Source organism: Aulonocara stuartgranti (assembly GCF_965226115.1).
Source record: "Aulonocara stuartgranti genome assembly, chromosome: 14".
Taxonomy (NCBI): Eukaryota; Metazoa; Chordata; class Actinopteri; order Cichliformes; family Cichlidae; genus Aulonocara; species Aulonocara stuartgranti.
The window spans coordinates 40,169,485-40,188,375 of record NC_138950.1 but is presented as its reverse complement, the minus strand read 5'-3'; the positions used below and the strand labels follow the sequence as shown (position 1 = coordinate 40,188,375).

Below are 18,891 nucleotides of genomic sequence, written 5' to 3'. Positions count from 1 at the left end.
TTCTCGAAATTTAGACCTATTAACTCGACATTTTGAGAAAATAACTCAAATACTTTTCTCAAAATTTTGAGTTAATAACTTGAAATTTCGAGTTATGGATACTTGTTTTTTTGTTTGTTCTTTTAGTGGCGGAAACGGGCTTCCATACTGGAGATCTTACGTGAAATATTTTGTGAAATTTATGAGTCCTTATCGCTAATGTTCACTCGAAATTTCTATGCGTAGTTAATAATGCCAATATGTTAATATGTTTTTAGTGATGTTTTGTGGAGGGTCACTCACAGTACAAGAGAACAACACATCGACATAAATGTGTTTATTTGACCATTTTATAGACAATTATCTCAAAGACAGCAGCGTCTGCCATGTTACTTACATGTCCAAGGTAAAAACTTTACAAAAATAAATAGCTTAAAAAGGAAGCTGTAATAATAGCATATTCCTTCACTGAAGGGATACAGGCCTAATCCTCCATCTCTTTTATAACATACTGTAAATTAACAACAGGAATGAAGAAATCAAATATACACACATGAGTCTGAAACATCTGCAAACATTTGCATATGATGCATGAACTAAAGGGAAAATGAATAAAATTACTGTTATTTTTTCATATACATGATAGATAATATGCTTATCACTTAACTTAGTAATAACACCTCCAAAATAAAATATTGCAGACTGGTTGTACTGCTGTTGCTCAACTACACTGTGATGCACGTGGACATGGAACAAGGCTACAGTTACGTTACGGGGTCGAGTGGTCTGTCGTTGGGTTGTCCGATCAGAAAGACCAGACATGATCGAGGCTAATACATGTACAAAGTGTGGGAAATGCCTAGCTTTTGATGTTGGCTCCAGCAGCCAGTAAATATAGTGAGAGCTATGGGTTTGGCTCAACAATACTAACTCTCCAGATAAAACCATGACGTCCTCGTCACACGAATTTAACACAAATTACATTAATGTGTGTTTGAAAAGACGAAGCAATCACACACAAGTGCCTCGATCGTACGTCCGTACCTTATTTAAGGACAAGTGGCTCGATCAAAGCTCTATAGGGGCTTGATTCTGTGGATTACAGCTGGACGAGGTATATTTACACTGTGCTGGTGTCTGACAGCAGGTTTCATTGTTCTAGCCCCACCGAACTGCTGTTAATAGCAGACGGCCTCCAAAAACAATCTTTTAAGCTGGACTAAATCTCTCATTCTGGAGGAAACACACACACTGCACCTTCTCTTAGCAACTATGCATAGCATCACATGTACATCCTGAGGTAGATTTCCATTGTTTCAATAGTGGTTGTCAAATGATGTCAACAGAATGACATAGCAATATTCAGCTAAAAGCCTTTGATGTGATTTGATGCAACCAGTCGATAAGATGGATGGATTATGAGGCAATGGGCCCTGGGATGTAGACGTTTAACCCCCACCCACCACCACTGCCACTACTGCCACTCCTGCGTAACAACAGGACCCTCCAGATTGAAAGGCATAAAACATCTTGCAGGTGAAAAAGAATGGTCATAATTATCATTTCTTTGGTTTTGTGGATCGCTCTGTGTGTGTTTGTAGTCATACTGTCCCTGATCTAATGGACCCCAGCATTATTCTTGGTGCGTCCACCTGTTCAGTAATCCATCCATTGTTCATAAGTGCACTATGACCATGAGTCCGCTGTACTCGTGTTCTTCACAAGCAGTCCTGGTTGAAACATTCCCCAGACACCGGCTCTGGGATCTTTCTTGGATCGCACTGTTCTGCTTCAACAGTCTTGCCAGTGTAGTCTATGCAGAAAATGCTGCGGTGGCGCTCCCCCTGACCACAAGTTCGTGAGCAGGCAGACCAAGGTCCCATCTGCCATATGGGACAGGGCAGATCTGCACAGGGCCTGATGTCTATGGGCTTTAGGTCTTTGTCACACTGACTGGAGAGGAAGCCTTCGTCGTCCATGCATTCAACGTTTCTCCTGGACCACCCGGATCCACAGGTCTTGGAGCACAGAGACCACTCGCCCAGCACCCATTCAGGCACGCCAAACGGACGAATCATATGCAAAGACAGGGACGAGCCCTTCTTCTCCTTGGGTTTGTTCAAAGTCACATCTTTAGGGATGAAAAAAGTATATTTGACCTTGGGAGGGCTACCATCTCCTGCAGTGGCGAGGAGCTGGATGGTGATGGCCTCCTTGAGCTGCCTGAAGCTCTGGATCCTCTCTAGCGTCGTGGAAGAGCCGCTGTACTTCAGTACTGCGCCCAGCACCGGAATGTCCTGCTCAACCGTGGACACGGAGAAGTTACCATTAAGGATGTAACCGCCACTCTCTCTCTTTACAGCCAGGTAGTAGCCATCGTGCTTGATTCCTCGGTGGCTCCGCTGCTTGATGTCAATGTTAGTAGCGCCAGTGGGAACTGTGACAATGTCACTGTATCCATAGCTGATGGAGAAGAAAAAGAACAGATAACAGTTTACTATAGAATATCTTATCTGTGCATTAATTAGAACTTCCAGGTGAAAGGAGATGAACTTGGTTTGAAACAGAAGAAGCGTGAAACTATAATCAACCTACCAACATGTATGAAACTACTAATCTTATCTAAACTATGTTGAGTAGATCAGAAAAAGCATAAATAAAATGAGACAGATAATCAGAATACCACAAATGGCTGGGCCAAACGTTATGAAGGACCTAAATTGATATTTGGGGTGAATAAATTCTTGTGAATGGGCCTCAAGTACAACATAAGCAAGTAGAATTTAAAAAAAGATTTGTATTATAGTGGGCGAAATATGATCTAACAACACAATCAATTAATCTACTAATTAACTACAGTAGAAGGAAAGACATCAATATATTTGTCTAAGCCTTTTAGTGCTTTATCATTTTTATTATCACGTTCAAGTTCAAAGTTTATTCGCCACATGTAGTGGCAGGTCGCCCTGCAGTGGAATGAACCCGCCCCCCGACCTTACACATACAACACAGACATCACATGGGGATACAAGTCGGAGAACGGTTGCATTATCGTTGATCTGATCGGCTTACGTTGCTTTGTTGCTCGAGCCTGTGATCTTTCTACAGGTCAGCCCACTTCCTCCACACACTCCACACTTGTCCACTCTCTTGTTGGATCCTATCACCTGGTCGCAGCCTGCCTTCACACACTGTCCTTGGACACACACAGATGTGGTGTCAGGGCCACAGGGGGTCCCGTCAATCACCTGCAGGGATGGAGCAAGCATCGGTGGGTCACTACACATGTCCCATTCAACTATATTTTGAATACAGTTCAACATCATGTCAGGGTGTTCATCGGTGGATGGAGGTCACGGTCATGATGTTGGAGCTGGTTATGACACTGGCTATGAAGCAGAGCTGGGACTTCAGGAATGAGTGACGCTTTTCTAAAACCACTATTCTGATTTAAAAAACTGAACCAGTGCTTCAGACTACTGGCTTTCCTTTCATTGAGATTTGCTGTCGAGTGACGTTATTGTACCTTGGATTCAAACACCTTGAATTCACTGCTGCCCCGGGCCCTGCAGAACAGCTTGCACCTGTCTCTGGGAGAAACACCAGCGTACTTTGGTATCCACTGTTTCACGTTCCCGTTGTGGTCCAGGTAGTTGGGGCTGCTGTACTTCTCACACTGCTCCTCCCTGAAACTTTTACCTAACATGAAGAAACAATAAATTAAGATACTCTACCAAAACAATATTATTTGTATAATCCGAACACCTGATCAACTGTATGTTTATATTCATTAGAGCAACGCAGAAAAATAGATGAACACCAGCAGAGTCTGGATCAGGCTGGTGGACAACAATTAATTATGTAGCATCAAAACATAAAACCTGATTAGAAAACACTATATGGACAAACGTACTGGGCCAGCTGCACATCGCACCTACAGGAGCTCAGCCATGCTTGAAGCGTGCAGTTTTTGTGGCGATGGAGGATGCTTCACGGCCGAGTTGGGGAGATTTCTACAAGCTTCCCCTTTGCAATATTCACGCTCACAGTGAATCTCATGATATCTAGAAGGGAGGACATTTCATGAACTGACTTGTTGCAGTGGTGCCATCCTGTTACAGCACCACACTGGAATTCAGCGAGCTCTTTACAACGACCCATTCTTCTGCTAATGTTTCTAAAGGCAGGCCACACAGTTCAGTGCGTGACTGTAAAACACTCTGACTCAAAGATTAGGAGGCGTGGCCTGATACATTGGTCCATATGGTGTGTTTTTGCAGTTCTTTTATTGGTTACAGTGATACATTAGTGACTCCTCTGGTCTGCCCTCAGTGAAGATGTTTCATTGGAGTCTTTAGTTTCATGTCTACAACATGAGTCTTAATTTGTAAATTAGTGTCCACACTAGTGTCGCTGACATGTCCCTGCTGCATGGGTGGTCATTTCCGCACTCCCATCCCCCCATCCCTGCTTACAAGATGGCTCAAATCACAGCACCTACATCTGTCTTTTATATGCAGGCTGTGGGTCAGTCTAGAAAATGCTGTTTTTCGATTGAGCGTCCCCCTGTTGCCTCCAGTGCCGTCTCCCTGTCGGCCTGTGATCATCTGAGTGCAAACAGCTGTTCTAGAGTCCGAGCAGATCTGTGCCAGCTGTGCCTCATCACAACAATCAAGCTCTCTACAAATATCCAACTCTGCCACCACCAGCCTGCTGCGTGCTTATGCAACTTCTTATTTTGTTGTTACTCGTTACAGAATCCCGACCCTCGTCTCCTCTCGCCTGCAGCTCCATCTGTAATGTCTGCAGCGTCAGACTTTTAGCTTCCAGCTCGTCACTTGTTTCCATCCCTGTGTTACCCCTGCCCCAACCGAGCTCTGCTGCTCAAGTCGGAATATCACAAGTTTTAATCCAAGCCTGCTCTGCTGTTCCCGCTCATTATCTACAATGAATTGTCTTTTATCTACAACTCTGTAGAGAAAAGACAGTTGAATGTCGCAAAAAGCTGGAACAAGTCAAAACTGCAAAACTACAAAGTTGGATCTGCTGACATCAGTGGTCGGTAGATGTCTATAAGCACCTGTTTTGTTCTCCTGCTCATGATTTGCAGTGTGGTCAACAACACTGGCAGCACTTTGGCAGAAAAGAGGTTCTAGATAGAACCAAGCTTAATGTGTTTAAATTACACAGTTTCTTCCAGAGTTTGTGGAGTGGTTTGAACACGAGCTGGTACATAGTTTTTTGTTTTGTTTTTTTCTTCATAAAAATGTCCATCTGTTGCAAAGCTTAATTTTCATTTCTAAAGACACGGTGGAGCCTGGGGAAGAACACAGCACATTTCAGAGCAGGTTTAGAGAGTTTTTCTTAAGGTTGCGATGTAGATCTTGGGCTTTGGCAGAGGCACTCGGGGATCACATCCTGTGGCCTAATGTTCCTGTGGCTTATGGTGAGGGTTGGGTTTGGAAACTGTGGCCAAAACATCATAAGGTGGGGTCAACGTGCGGTGGGGCCAACCCTCGCCCAAATATGCCAACACACCTAACATCTGGCCTGCATAAAGCGGATCTACAGTAGGTCTGTGGCAGCCAGACTCACCCCGGGTCAATGCTGCCAGTCAAGGCCAAATGTAGGACAATGGAAAGTGCAGATGTGGGACAAACATTTGTTGGGAACAAGCGATATAAGAAGCTGTTTCTTTGTTCATTTGAAAGCTGAGAGCTGTATTACGTTGACCCTTACCTTCATTGTTGTCACATGGCTGTATGTTGCAGGACTGGTACTGGACCCTCTGCCCTTCACAGTACTTCCCTCCATTCTGAGGCACTGGGTTAGTGCACTCCCTGTAGGAGAACTCCACCCCACCTCCACACGTCCTAGAGCACTGCTGCCACGGTCCCCACGAGCTCCAGCCGCCGTCCACAACCATCTGCGGTAAAACACACAGGAAAAAAAGAGCAGAGTAGTTGGTTAGTGCTCTGAGCCAAAGGCAATGTCAGCTGTGCAGCCTAAACCACAGTCTGGGCTTCTGGGTTTGAGGCCGCACAGCGTGTTGGCATGCCGCGACTCGAGGCTAAATCTGTGTTGAAGTTCGGCACGCGCCTGCTGTCTGACTCTACCCACATTCCTGCCACATGTGTCACTCACTGCTAGTAGAACCTGCCATGCTCCAAGTTTGTACGTTGAGTGAGTATGTGCGCGTGTGCATGTGTGTTTGCTAGCAAGGTTGTTCTTTCCAGAAGTTTTATAAGCTTGAACCACATCCCAACGGCCAGCATGTCTGGATTCATAAACAGATGTGTATTCAGAACACAAGGAGAAGGTATCAAGGCGACCGACCTTAAATAAGATGCTGAGATGTTCTTTGAGGACATCTAAAAAGGTATCGTGAAGGATCTGCATTTCAACTCGCCAAAGTCAGACACAGCTCAGTTTATAATGCGTTCTCTGAGCCCTTTAATGTCTGTACTTCAACTTGAAATGGCAGCATTTATGAAAACGAGTCAGGTCTCAGCTAATGCAACACTTTGTACAAACATGCAGAGTTTTGTATTATGGAAGCAGTGAGATTCTCCACCACAGGGAATATTTTGGCCTTGCTGACTCTCATCACTTGTCTGTTGTTAGCGTATTAGCTTTGCTATCTGCTGTCATCTCTCTGCTATCATTGTGGGTTTGAATCCACAGTTTGGGGCGGAGCTTGATGGTTCTTACCATATTTGCGTGGGCTCTCTGTGGGTATTCCAGCTTCCGCCCACACGCCAAAGACATGCAGTTAGTGCATTTATGTTCATTGGAACATCAGATTAAGAATAAACTGTGAGACAACTCGTGCATTATCCACAGCTTATCTAACGCAGCATGAGCAAAACCTCCAAAATGTGCTGAGGATGCCGGCCTCATTAGAGCTTTATGACTACAAACCTGATTACTCTGTTGAAAGGAAGTGACTCATCAGACACTGTGAACATTCTTTGGTGGTGAGCCAGTGAAATAAACAACATCAGCATGCAACATGCAAGAAGATGGGAACAGGGTCCAAAGACTGTAAGGGTTACTGAAAAAACACGTGCTTCAGAAAAAAGCTTGGAAAACCAAGGATTTTGACTAGGCTGGGTTTTAATAATCGATTCATCGATTAAAATGGATTCCGGCTTGGATAACGTGATATCGATTCATTAAATTCCTGAATCGATTTTTTTATATAAATGTATTTTGCCCAAAACGCCAGAATCTCAGGTTAAACCTCACAAAATTTCAACAACCACCAAACAGCTAAAACAGTAAATGAGAGCAGGAGCACAGACTCTGCACAGAGACGTAAACACAAAGCTCGGACCCGCGGATCAGAATCAGTGAGATGTGACTTTCTCACCGACGGCACGGGCACGGTCGGGGCTGAAAGCCGACAGCTCGCTGACTCTGATGTGTCGGCGGGTCGAGCTTTGTGTTCACGCCCTTTTTTCACTGATTCTAAAGCTGTTAGTTTGATCTCTCCAAACAATATTGACCGAACCAGCAGCCAAAGAAGATCCAAACTACGCTTCACATAAACATCGTCATGGATTCACTCTGACTTTTACTGTTTTGCTTCCACCAGGATAAAATCTCACTTCATGCACAGCTCTCTCTTTCTCTCTCTCTCTCTTTTTCTTTTACTTACTTCCGAAAAGAAAACCTAATTTCTGCTGTTCAACAGGCTTCTAAACAAATGTAAACTTTTTAAAATGATGCAAAATGCAAAACGCCGTGTCTCTAATAAAACTGCTGTAACATCAGAGGTGATGTTCATATGCTGGTTAATGATTTTCATTTGTTTTTGATCTACTGCAGAATATTTTTATAAAATCCCAGAACAGGAAAATCAACTTCATGTTTTTCTGTTTTATCTTCAGCTACTTTGACACAAAGGCCTCTGCTGTGATGCTCACACCTTTGATAAAGTCTGGAAAGTGTCAGCTTCCTTCTTATAGATACAAAAATATGTAAATGTACAGATCTGAATTATAATATTTCTGACTGTGTGAGGCAAAATTTCCCAGATTCAAATCGAATCGAATCGATTCTAGAAATCAGTGGCGATACCCAGCCCTAATTCTGACCCTCGTGTGAAAATCTTTGGTCTCAAAGCTGCACTGATATTTCTTTTCTTCCAAAAGCAATCGTGACCTTATGTTGTCGCCATGGCCACTACAAGCCTAATCACCTCATGGCCTTACAAGGATGGTGTGGCTCATGTGTTGGGAAACAGCTGAATGAACAAACGTCAGCCTCACTTTTTGTTTTTTACCGACTGACGAGGAAAAAACAAAAATCAGGCTCACTAGCACGGCGGCACAAAGGCAGCAGGTGCACTGATGTGAAACAGGCATGCAGGAGGTGCATTTCTGCACATCTACCTACAAACTGTGTCCCTTTCTTAGTTGTGTGTCACGGTGAACTTATTTCTAAGGCTTCTCCACAGTACTCTGCAAGCATATCTTTCAATGTACACACTGATCATGTGTGAGCACTCAATAAGAGCTGCTAAGTCGGCAAGTTTGGATGCAGTATTTGTGTTGTGAGATAAAGTTCCTGCTAGCAATACTTAAAATATTTGACCAATAATACAATAAAAAGGTCAAACTTTAAAATAAAAGAGGTCGTGTGGGAGGGGCACTGACTCAGTAGTGAGAATTACACAGCTGATACCGCGAGCTAATGCTGGTGTTCATAGCTGGTAGCTGAGATACTTCCGGTCCCTGTTCATGAAAGCAAAGGATTTTACTGCCATCAAATGTAACTTAGTAAGGTGTCTTTTAAAAAACAGGGAAAAAGACTCGGGCTTACCAGTGGCTTCATTGCCTCATAGACTGGCACGCAGACGCCATGAAGGCAGCTTCCATTGGCACTGCAGGGGGTGCCATCAGCCCAGGGCAGGCTCTTCTTGGTAGAGCATTCCAGCGTCCCCTCCTCCTGACACCACAGCTGGCTGCAGATATCGCTGTCGGAGGTGTTGGGGCAGTGGACGAACTCCTCTCCAAAAATCTGCTGGCACTGCTGGTCCACGCTGTACTTGGAGCCTGGCAGCTCCTTTGGTAGAGGCATGGCGCTCTCTGGGACATCGAGCAGGCAGTCCCCTGTGGTTACAGCACAAAACAAGTCCGTATGAGGCCGATTATATCGGGGTTTGTGGAGACTGTGGTTCTCGCGGCACAGTGACAATCGTAAATATGCTGCGTGTGGCATGACAACAGTGGGAAAGTATTCAGTGCAAGCTGTGTCCTGACTATAAAACGGAATAATTTCACTTTAACTGATGTAGTGCATGTTTATAGGCAGCCTAATGCTCTGAATCTGGACGTCTGACAGGTAATCCAAATCTGATTATTTTCCATTATTCCTCTAATGATCTTTATTGCATTCAATAAGCTTTTGTCTGGAGCTGTCAATGACATCTGCGGTTCGGAATGAACATTCTCAGCCACATGAGTTTTTGTTGGAAACATTTTCCAACTGATAAAGAACATATTTTGCTGACACCAGCTGTTGCTTTTGGCCGAGGAGGTGGGGAACAGGAAGAAGTCCATATTATGACTCAGTGGAAAAGAAGGTTCATTGACAGATCTAGCAAGGATACAAACAATACAAGATGCACAACAAGGCAGGGGGAGAGGGAGCAACAGAGGTAAGGCAAAAGAAAGAGAGCAGGATGTGGAAACCTCGGGCGAAATAAATTGAGCGTCCAACCCGTAATTTAAGGGGAGCGGCACGTTTAAGCAGGAAAGCCTCGGTTCACGAGAGGATGAGAGGAAGCGTATGTTTTATACATCTCTGAGTCAGCCCTAATAACAGAGTCACAGCGTGGCAGGCAGCCACACTGGCACAAGACATTAATGTCTGCTGTAGAGCAACAAGCTGCAGTGTGCCTCACCGTGCCCGTTGTCAAAGAATTCGGTAACGTAGAGCGCGCTGCAGGGCGACCAAGGCATGGTTTTGTTGAGGCTGACGAACACAGGCGCCATCAGGTGATGACCTCCCAAATCCCCAAAGAGTCTCTCACACGTCTTGGAGTCATCATGAGGCATGCTCAACACATGACCTGCAGGAGGTGACAGTTTTTGAAGGTGCTTGAGTGTTTAGGAATGACTGAAAACTCGATCTAAGAAGCTTTTCCATAAAGCCGAGGATCGCGTCAGCCCCCCCAATGCGACCTCACCGAGCTCGTGTGCAGCTGTGAAGGCAGCTTGCAGGCCGTTGTCCTCGATAACCGAGCAGCTTCTCTTGGGATCGCACATTGTCCCGACATCGGCCACGCCCAGCGTGTCGCAGCTCTTCTGACCGCAGATGTTCTGGAACACAAACACAGAACAAAAATGTCAGATTTGAATAAACTGAAAAAAAGAGCTACTTTGTTTCTCCACGATTACATGTTCGTAGTTTCACTTTGGTGGCTTCTCCTTCTGGGCTTTTCAAATACAGGAGGGGAACGGGTTCTCCAGATAAAGCTGGAATTCAGTGAAGCTCCATAAACTTCAAACTCCAGCAGGAAGAAAGAATAAAAAGGATGCTCGGTGCCACTCCGGTTTCTGCTGCAACGTTCAGAATTTGATGTAAACAACATGGAAGAATGGATCCGTCCTGCCTTGTGTTAGCAGTTTGTCCTATTACATCACCGGACCGGTGAGCATTAATGACCTGGGTATTTTTCTGACCACGTGCAGCCCTTTATGTGCACGTCTTCTGATGACGGCACACCACAAAGCTTCAGTTATATCAAACTGCTTTGTTGAACACAACAATGAGTTCACTGTACCTTTGGCATGTTCTCGAATCGCAGACTCACATCACGGAAGTGTAGCAGACAAACCTGCAGCACTTGTGTGATGTTATTGTGTCAGTAACAACAAAATCGCTGAGGAATGTTTCCAGGAACGTTTCGTGTTTGTGCCACGAAGAATTAAAACAGACAAAAAGGGTCCAAATTCAAACAAAGTGTCCCGTGAGCACAGTTGCCTTTCGTTTCTAGGTCAGCTGTTTGGTCACTTTAAACTTTCCGTTCTACTTTGAACCAACTTTTTCGTTTTTGCTAAATTGCTTATTTATTCTAGTCTGTTTATAATTAATCACTGGTTCAACTTTTCATCAGTGGCTGCTTGTTACAATATTCGGTTTTTAGAATGAGCCTCTGGAGAGTGAAGCTAGCACAATCAGTCCTCTTACAGTAAAGGTATGTACAGAGATCTCTATATAATGTGCATTATGCCAAAGTAAACGAAGCAGCAATTTTAAGATTGTTACAAAGCGTGAGTGTGACGTGGAGCTGGGAACCGAGTTTCGTCCTCTGTGCAGTAAAAAGCCTGATTGTGTTGACCTGCTTGGACTCTGACTAGTTTTCATGCACACTCAGTAGCAGCCTGAGGTGTTACAACCACCTCCTGTGTGGATATAGTTTGGTGGCTAGCTGCATATTAACTCAGCGAGTGCAGCTTTGCATAAAGTTGGAGCGCTATGTACAGTATGTGACAAGAACCAGTATACACTGGAGGGAAGTGGCAGTGGCCAGCAAAGGTAATGGGACAGCTGCACTGCTGCTAAAACTGCGTTTCACTCAAACTAAATTGAAAGATTCAAACTGAAACAGGCAACGTCCGAATATTTTATACATCCCAAATATTTGCGTGATAGCTTGTGGATATATGGCACTGCAGGCTGGACTGTTAAAGACTTAAAGCCATTATTCTGTCAAATACAGTAAATATATTAGCAACCCTTGATGACTGTTATATAACCTTCACCATCTATTAAAACAAGCAAAAGCATGTTACTCAGTGTTTCCATCATTAAGCAAAAGCAAATAAATATCCGCAGCTGTGGGAGAAGTGACCGTGTGTTATATCAGACATCTTTCCTTATTTCTGTGTAGCATGGACAGATGCATCCACGGCCTCGCCTTCTCTAAAAAACACGAGGCAGGACCTTCTGTGATTGGAAAGACATCTGGACTTGGAAACAGGGACTGAGTGCAGCTCAGTCTGTGTTTGCTCACCTTATTCCACAACAGCAAACCATGCCTTTCATGCAGATGCAAGACTCGACGTATGGGTCAGAGCTCAAACCGCAATGTTGTACAAACACACACGCGGTGAGACCGCAAAGATGCACGAGTGACATGTTTCCAATGCATGCAACCCGCCGCGAGCTTTGCGTTTTACGCAGCGTCAGTCTTCTCTTTTGACTGCGGCTTGCACAGCACGCATTTGCAACCCCGAGCAGGCCACATACTAAAGCTCGACCGTTTGTAGGGGCACTAAAGTTAGCTCATCCACGAGGAGCCTTCTGTCCTCTGCATTTCAAAGCGTATTTCTGCGGAAATGGAAAAACAAACAGAAACCCGGGTTGGCGTGAATGATGGTTTCCCCCAGAGAAAAGCCGCTTCAACAATCCAGCACAAGACAGCACAAAGCCATATGTTCTCTCCATTATTTCTCAGAGCCGGGGTCAGATTTACACGCTAACGTCATTCTGTAGGCGGATAAATGCCAAGCCTGTCATCAAATCGAGCCGCAAACCAGGGCACTTAGCTATAAAAATGTAATAATAGAGAAGTTCCTCGCCTAATGTATTGTCTGCTAACACCTTGTCAACACGCACATACCAGATGGAAGAAGGCAGCCAAATGCAGCAGAACAAGCCAATCGCAACTCAAACCCCGAGGACTTGTGAACTTATTTCCTGTCGAAGCATCCATAAAGAACAGTTTGTTTGCTTTGCTTTGACATTTCCCCAGCTTGGAAAAGATTATTCCATCTCTGCAGTCTGGTTTCAGCATCTTTAATTGACAGCTCGAAAGTTTTTCTTTTCTATGGGTTGTTAAAAAAATAACGCATGACAACGGTTGCTTTAAAGCGAGGCGCTGTTTCAGCTGGGAGACCTCCAAGTGTCACTACAGCTGCTCTAAAGCGCACCTGTGCCACTGTGTGGCACTTTGGCTTAGATAATTGCTGGGCGGTTGGCTTTGCTGCCTGTGAAACCGCGTTATGCTCCCACAGCTGGCGGGGCACTGAATTCCACCAGAGATTATTTTCGGACTCATTCTTGCTGGTTGTCTTCTGAACGGGAAACTAAATCTGCCAGAACGTGATGGTGAGAGGACCGTCCATCCTCCGTGAAGCACGGCAAAACCGCACTTTGAAGAAAAAGCTTGACTGCTGTAACCTATCGTGGTGACTGACTCTGTGTCAAGGTGTTTTTTACTAGCACGCACACACACACACACACACACTGCATGAACTGCTAAACACGTCCAGCTGAGGGCACACAACCTACTTTGTATCACACACGTGTTACTTCAGAGGATCCTAACATTAAACATGATGAACGTTTCAAATAGTAACAAATAATCCGTGTGAGGTCAAATCTGACTTTCTTACTTCAAACTATTTTTTTTCTACTTTTGGATCTGTATGATGTCACTGTGAGCAGAGATCCCTAATACACTCATCTCTGTTACCATCTGTTGCTGTGAGTGTACAAGCCCCACCCACTTGGTGGGTTTTATTTATGAAGAGCAGCCAATCAGAAGAAACTTGGCTTAAAAGGAGGGAGAGGGTCGCTGGGATGGCTGCCATAAACTTGTAGTTCATTTAGTCGGTGAAAAAGCGTCGCACAGAGTCCCATTACGACGTAAAGAACTGCTTTAATAATATAACGTAGCTGTAATAAATCCCCTTTAAAAGCATTAGCCTTAGCTCTGTTTTAGAGAATCATGCATTAATTCTCCTTCTTTAACTTCCTTTATTGCTTTGGTTGCTAGCAGGTGGCACACATTGAGTTTATGTGAACATGAGAATCCACCTTCAGCAGTGAGAGAAATACATGTACCTTTTACAGGACACACAGGGATTTGTTCAATAAAACATTAAAAAAATAGAATTTATTTGTTAGCATTTACATTTTGGGCAGCACGGTGGCACGGTGGTTAGCACTGTTGCCGCACAGCAAGAAGGTCCTGAGTTCAATTCCAACATCAGGCCGGGGTCTTTCTGTGTGGAGTTTGCATGTTCTCCCCGTGTTTGCATGGGCTCCCTCCGGGTACTCCGGCTTCCTCCCACCGTCCAAAGACATGCAGCTTGTGGGGATAGGTTAATTGGATAATCCAAATTGCCACTAGGTGTGAATGTGAGTGCGAATGAGAGTGTGAATGGTTGTCTGTCCCTGTGTGTTGGCCCTGACATACTGGCGACCTGTCCAGGGTGTACCCCGCCTCTCGCCCTATGACAGCTGGGATAGGCTCCCGCGACCCTGAAAAGGATCAGCAGAAGCGAATGGATGGATGGCATTTACATTTTTGCTTCATGACTAAATCACTTCCCATTGTTAAACCTTTCAATGAAACCTGAAATACTCCGGTGTTCCTCAAGGATCAGTTCTCAGGCCACTGCCGTTTGCAAATTATGACTTAATGAACACTTCACAGTAACTCTTAATTTTGCCTGTAGGTTTTAATTGTGTCTCAGTTACTAAATGGCTGAGTACTCGTTTGCACAGTCCAGATGTCGTCGCGCGATCTTAGAATTTCAATTGCACGATATTAAACAATGCCTTTATTCAGGGATAATGATGGCATTTCTCTGAACTTGTGCAGTTAAAAGCTATAAATAGTGTAGTTAATGACTTCTTGTTAAGATGTTCATCTTGTTTAAAAGATAAATGTTTAAAGCCTTATTTGCAGATGATGCTGTGTTTTATTTCAAAGACCTAAACAGCTTCAAATAAAACAAAAAATGAGAAAAATAACAAAATCAGATGTATGCTCGTCTGCTGGTTCCTCACCTCTCTAGTGAACAGCATGGCAGTGTCGTAGTGCTCGGGATGCCTCTGGCTTGGTGGATTGAAGCGCTGCTGCCAGGAGCAGAAGTTCCTCAGAGCCACACCTCCATTGCTGGAGACCTCCGGTCCAATTTCCTCATCTTCCACCACCAGCATCTCCACCACCACCATGTTCACAGAGTTCTTTATGCTGGGGTGCTTATAAAGCTGGGCGGCCATGGACATGAGGGTGAGGATGTAGTGCTGTGGAGGAGAGGATATTTATGATTCAGCCTACAGATGTGTTTGGAGCCAGGCTGGCTGTCCCTCACAAGTGTGGGATTATAATAAACATACACGTGATGGTAATGAGAATTTTTTTATGAAATCTTGACAAGAAAGCGTGTGCGTGTGTGCGGTATATTACTCCAGGAGACTTTAATGATGTTTTGTGTCTGCGGGACAAGCTTCATTATAAAATTTTGAACAGATTGCAAACACATTTTTGCCTTTTCTTACTTACTAGATGTGCATGTGTAATCGTGTAGAGGGGCCAGTGTGTTGGTTAGCTCGGCTCTAACGTGCCGAGCCTCGTTTGATGCCTTCAAATGGAAAAGAGACTTTTTCCAAATGCAGTAATTGCACAAAAATAAAAGCATAAACACTATGAAGTACTACTCACTGAGCACATGTGTGTTCTACAATGGAAATTAAACTGGCTGGTATGTGGAGCTGTCCTGGACTGTATGTTACTGCTGCAGCAAACAAAGAAAAGGAACGGATGCCAACATCATACAAGATGGCCAGAGCTGTAGGCAGACAAACCGACATGTATTTGCACCTGTGGCCTGAAATCATTTTCCCCAAAGTTACTTGTCCCATGACACAATCATGGGGCGACTGTGGCTCAGGGGATCGGGAAGCTCATCTGTAACCGGTTCGATCCCCCTGCTCTCTCTGTCCTGGTCGTTGTGCCCTTTGGGCAAGACACTTTACCCTACCGGTGTTGGCCAGAGGGGCCGATGGCGCAATATGGCTACAACTGTAGCTGCCTCCACCAGTGTGTGAATGAATAGTGGAATTGTAAAGTGCTTTGCCTGGAATTATTATTATCATTAAAGGAGACGCGTCAGGGATTTCCACTGAGCTGCTGTGTCACCGTGTTTCAGAGCTGCCAAATCACAGACAGTGTGAGCGTGATGTGTATTCTCAGTGAAATCATTTTTTCTAGGGTGGGTTGATAGTCCCACATTGAAAGTTTTTCCACATGTGCTGTGAGCACACCCACGGAACCACATGTTGATTTTTGCCTGCGGAAACCAAATCACTGAAACGGCCCCTATTTGTAGAAAACTGCATAGAAATAAAGGAATGTGTGATTTGGGATGGAAAATCCACTGTGAGCCAAGTTTATCAGTGCAACCTTTCTCCTCACCTTGTGTCTGGTTGCCTGGGGAATACTATGGAGACTTTGGCAGCTGAGGAGTGACTTAAACACAAACAGATTAGAATTTGGCTGGTGCGGACTTTGGCACAGTCCTACTTATTACTGGTTCAGCTTTGTTTGGAACCAGGACTGATTTTAGATTGGAAGGAGGACGTAATAAACATTTAGTGCACTTTAAACACTGAAGGTTTTATGCGGGAGAGAAGGGCTGATTTAAAGAATCACGGAGTAAAGACAGAATGGAAAAGCGCTGTGAGTCTTCCTGGTGATGCTGAGGCTTTGCTGCCAAATGGTGACCTAGTCCCTAGGAATGTGCTCTAGCATTTCTTGCATTTCTTTGGCCTGACATCTTTCTGTGAAAAACAGGGAGCTCATCGATTTCCGCCCAAGGTCCCTCACTGACAAAACATGTTTTATGCAGCCGGAGAGAAAAACATATGCCTGCCTTTATATTTTCGAGTGTGTGAATCCTGACTTTGCAGACAGGATGGGAAAATAAAAAGGGGGGGGGGGGTAATGGAATGACGTCTACAACAGCGGCCTGTTTATGGAAGAGTCTAAGCCAAGAAATTAAAGAAAGCTTTGTTTGGGCGCCGAGTAAGTGTGTGCGTGCAGGAAAGAATGAGTTCATGGCGTCTGACCTTTATTTCATCTCCATAGAAGTGGGTCATGGTTGAGTCTGCTACCACCAGGGTCTCTATGAACCGTGGCGCGGAGACAAAGCGTCTCCGGCGTGGTTCCCTCCTTGCGTCACCGTCGCCGTGCGTAAAACTTTCCCCATTGTGCTGCTCCACGGCCGCGTGATCAGACGGGAGGGAAACACCGTTGCTGTCGTTGAATGTTCTCCTCCTGATGACGTGCGGCTCCTCGGCAGAGGCTGGCCCCGGGCCGCCGTGGAGTTTGGGCTCAATCAAATACTCTTTGCCCTCCGTTACAAAGGAGCCAAAGATGCCCGAGCACAGACTGACAGCCACGAGTGAGTTCTGATCTTGATCCACGTTCCCGGAGTAAAAGCAGCTCCTCAGGTGGCCCTCGCTCTCCTCTGACCTGTTCATTAGCTTCTGGGGGACGGCTCGGGCACCTGGAGCGCTGCGTAAAGTTTCAACGTCTCTGGCTTTGACGCGCTGGATGGTGAAGGAAGGCGCGATGAAGCTGGTGTCCGGGACGAGGTTTAGAGTAAAGTCTTTGCCAAACGCACTGAGGACAAACCTCGGCTGCTCCTCGCTTCTCTTCCAGAAGCGCCCGCTGGTTCTTGCGTTTATCCGAACAGGTACAACATCCTCTGATTCAAACGAAGAGGCAAGTGCCGCGTTGACCACGCACAGGAGCGAAAAGAGCAAACACGCAGTGGCACACATCGTCTGCAGACAGAAACGCGCTGAAGAGTGGATCAAAAATAAAGACTCTAACAAAGATGATGTCCTTTCTCTTCTGCAGTCGCAATAACGTCTCTACTGAAATGAAAGTGAGCTCCCAGTCCCACTCAGCTTCGACCAGCTATCATTCCCTGTTCTGCCGCTCACCAGCACCGCTGCAGTCTGGACATATCGGGGGTATTTATACTTTCCCTTCTTCTCTGGACACGAGGGGGCTTATTTTTGATATCCTCCGTTGCTGGAAATTCTCCTCCCACTCACACTTCATGAGAAACTCGAGGATAAAACGGGTCCAATAAGAATGGGCCGACACTCCCCCCTTCTGAAACAGCTTGACAACCGCGCTCCTATTATTAACCCAGCGTGCTGTATGGCAGCGACAGGACATCTATACTACGCATAGCTGGGAGTCCGCTACGCGAGTTATTTCGGAGGTGTGTGAGTGGCAGGCCCCCACAGGGCCCGGAGCCCCCCACCCCGCCCCTCTCCAAATCCGGCCTGCTTCATCCTCCGCACAAAAGAGCAAGACGAAGAAAGGCGCCGAGTTTTCTTGGAACTGACCCCGAACACTGGGAAACGTCTAATCGCGTTAGTGATGATTTTGGATGAACGTTATTCTTCTCATATCTCCAATATGTGACGTTTGAAGAAGCTTCTTTTTAAATACTAAAATAAAGCAAGATTTTACACACAGTGAATAAAAAACTGCATTTGAACTGAATGTTAAACTCCTCAAATAATCAAAAACAAATGCCAAAAAATTCCTGCACCCCAAACAGATGTACAGATCACGACATGTACCAGCAGATGGCGCCAAAGCACAAGGACCGAGCGTTTGTGCTCACTCTTCGTTAGACACTAGGTGTCGCTGTTTGCCCCAAAATCAAGTTTCTGTTTTCACTTGTTCCCCGTTTTCTTTAGTAGAAGCTGGAGACGTGTGGTACTCTGTAATGTTGACCATTCAATAATATTAGAGTCGTTACTGTCATGATGGCCTCCTCAGTGGCAACACTTGATTCTAGGAGGGTTTTGGTCTTGTTCCCAAATCAATCGATCTCTGTTAGATACGTTTTTCATCCTTTTTTGCTGGAGCCCATCCTCCCTACCCCCAACTTTGTACATTCACTGCTGTACTTTATTAAATTACAGATTTAATGCCCTTGTACTGATCCAGCAGTGCTGAAGTCACTCAAATCACCTCCAGCTGCAACATTAAAGTGACATACACGTTATTACCTAATCCAATGATATCATGTAAATGATTCTGCTTGATGTTTTGATGAGATTGAAATTCATGACCAA

The 18,891-nt window shown here is 45.1% G+C and overlaps 1 protein-coding gene across 1 annotated transcript; it reads right to left on the bottom strand.

Annotated features, from left to right (window-relative positions):
• Nucleotides 1-301: 301 nt before the first annotated feature.
• On the bottom strand, nucleotides 302-18,675 carry LOC309687377 (A disintegrin and metalloproteinase with thrombospondin motifs 8-like). The gene is made up of 9 exons (XM_082502299.1): nucleotides 16,855-18,675; nucleotides 14,791-15,030; nucleotides 10,175-10,307; nucleotides 9,890-10,057; nucleotides 8,806-9,095; nucleotides 5,719-5,905; nucleotides 3,506-3,678; nucleotides 3,052-3,227; nucleotides 302-2,442 (listed from the first exon to the last, which is right to left on the bottom strand). Exons 1-9 carry the CDS (start codon nucleotides 17,569-17,571, stop codon nucleotides 1,698-1,700), a joined length of 2,829 nt encoding a protein of 942 aa, XP_082358425.1. The 5' UTR covers nucleotides 17,572-18,675; the 3' UTR covers nucleotides 302-1,697.
• Nucleotides 18,676-18,891: the final 216 nt, after the last annotated feature.

Excerpts from the sequence above, each read along its gene's own strand:
- LOC309687377 (XM_082502299.1), bottom strand. The coding sequence starts at position 17,571 with ATGTGTGCCACTGCGTGTTTGCTCTTTTCGCTCCTGTGCGTGGTCAAC. Across the intron at positions 10,308-14,790 it reads CCATGCTGTTCACTAGAGAG|AACATCTGCGGTCAGAAGAG; the intron begins GTGAGGAACCAG and ends TTTGTGTTCCAG. Across the intron at positions 5,906-8,805 it reads ATGAGGCAATGAAGCCACTG|ATGGTTGTGGACGGCGGCTG; the intron begins GTAAGCCCGAGT and ends GTTTTACCGCAG.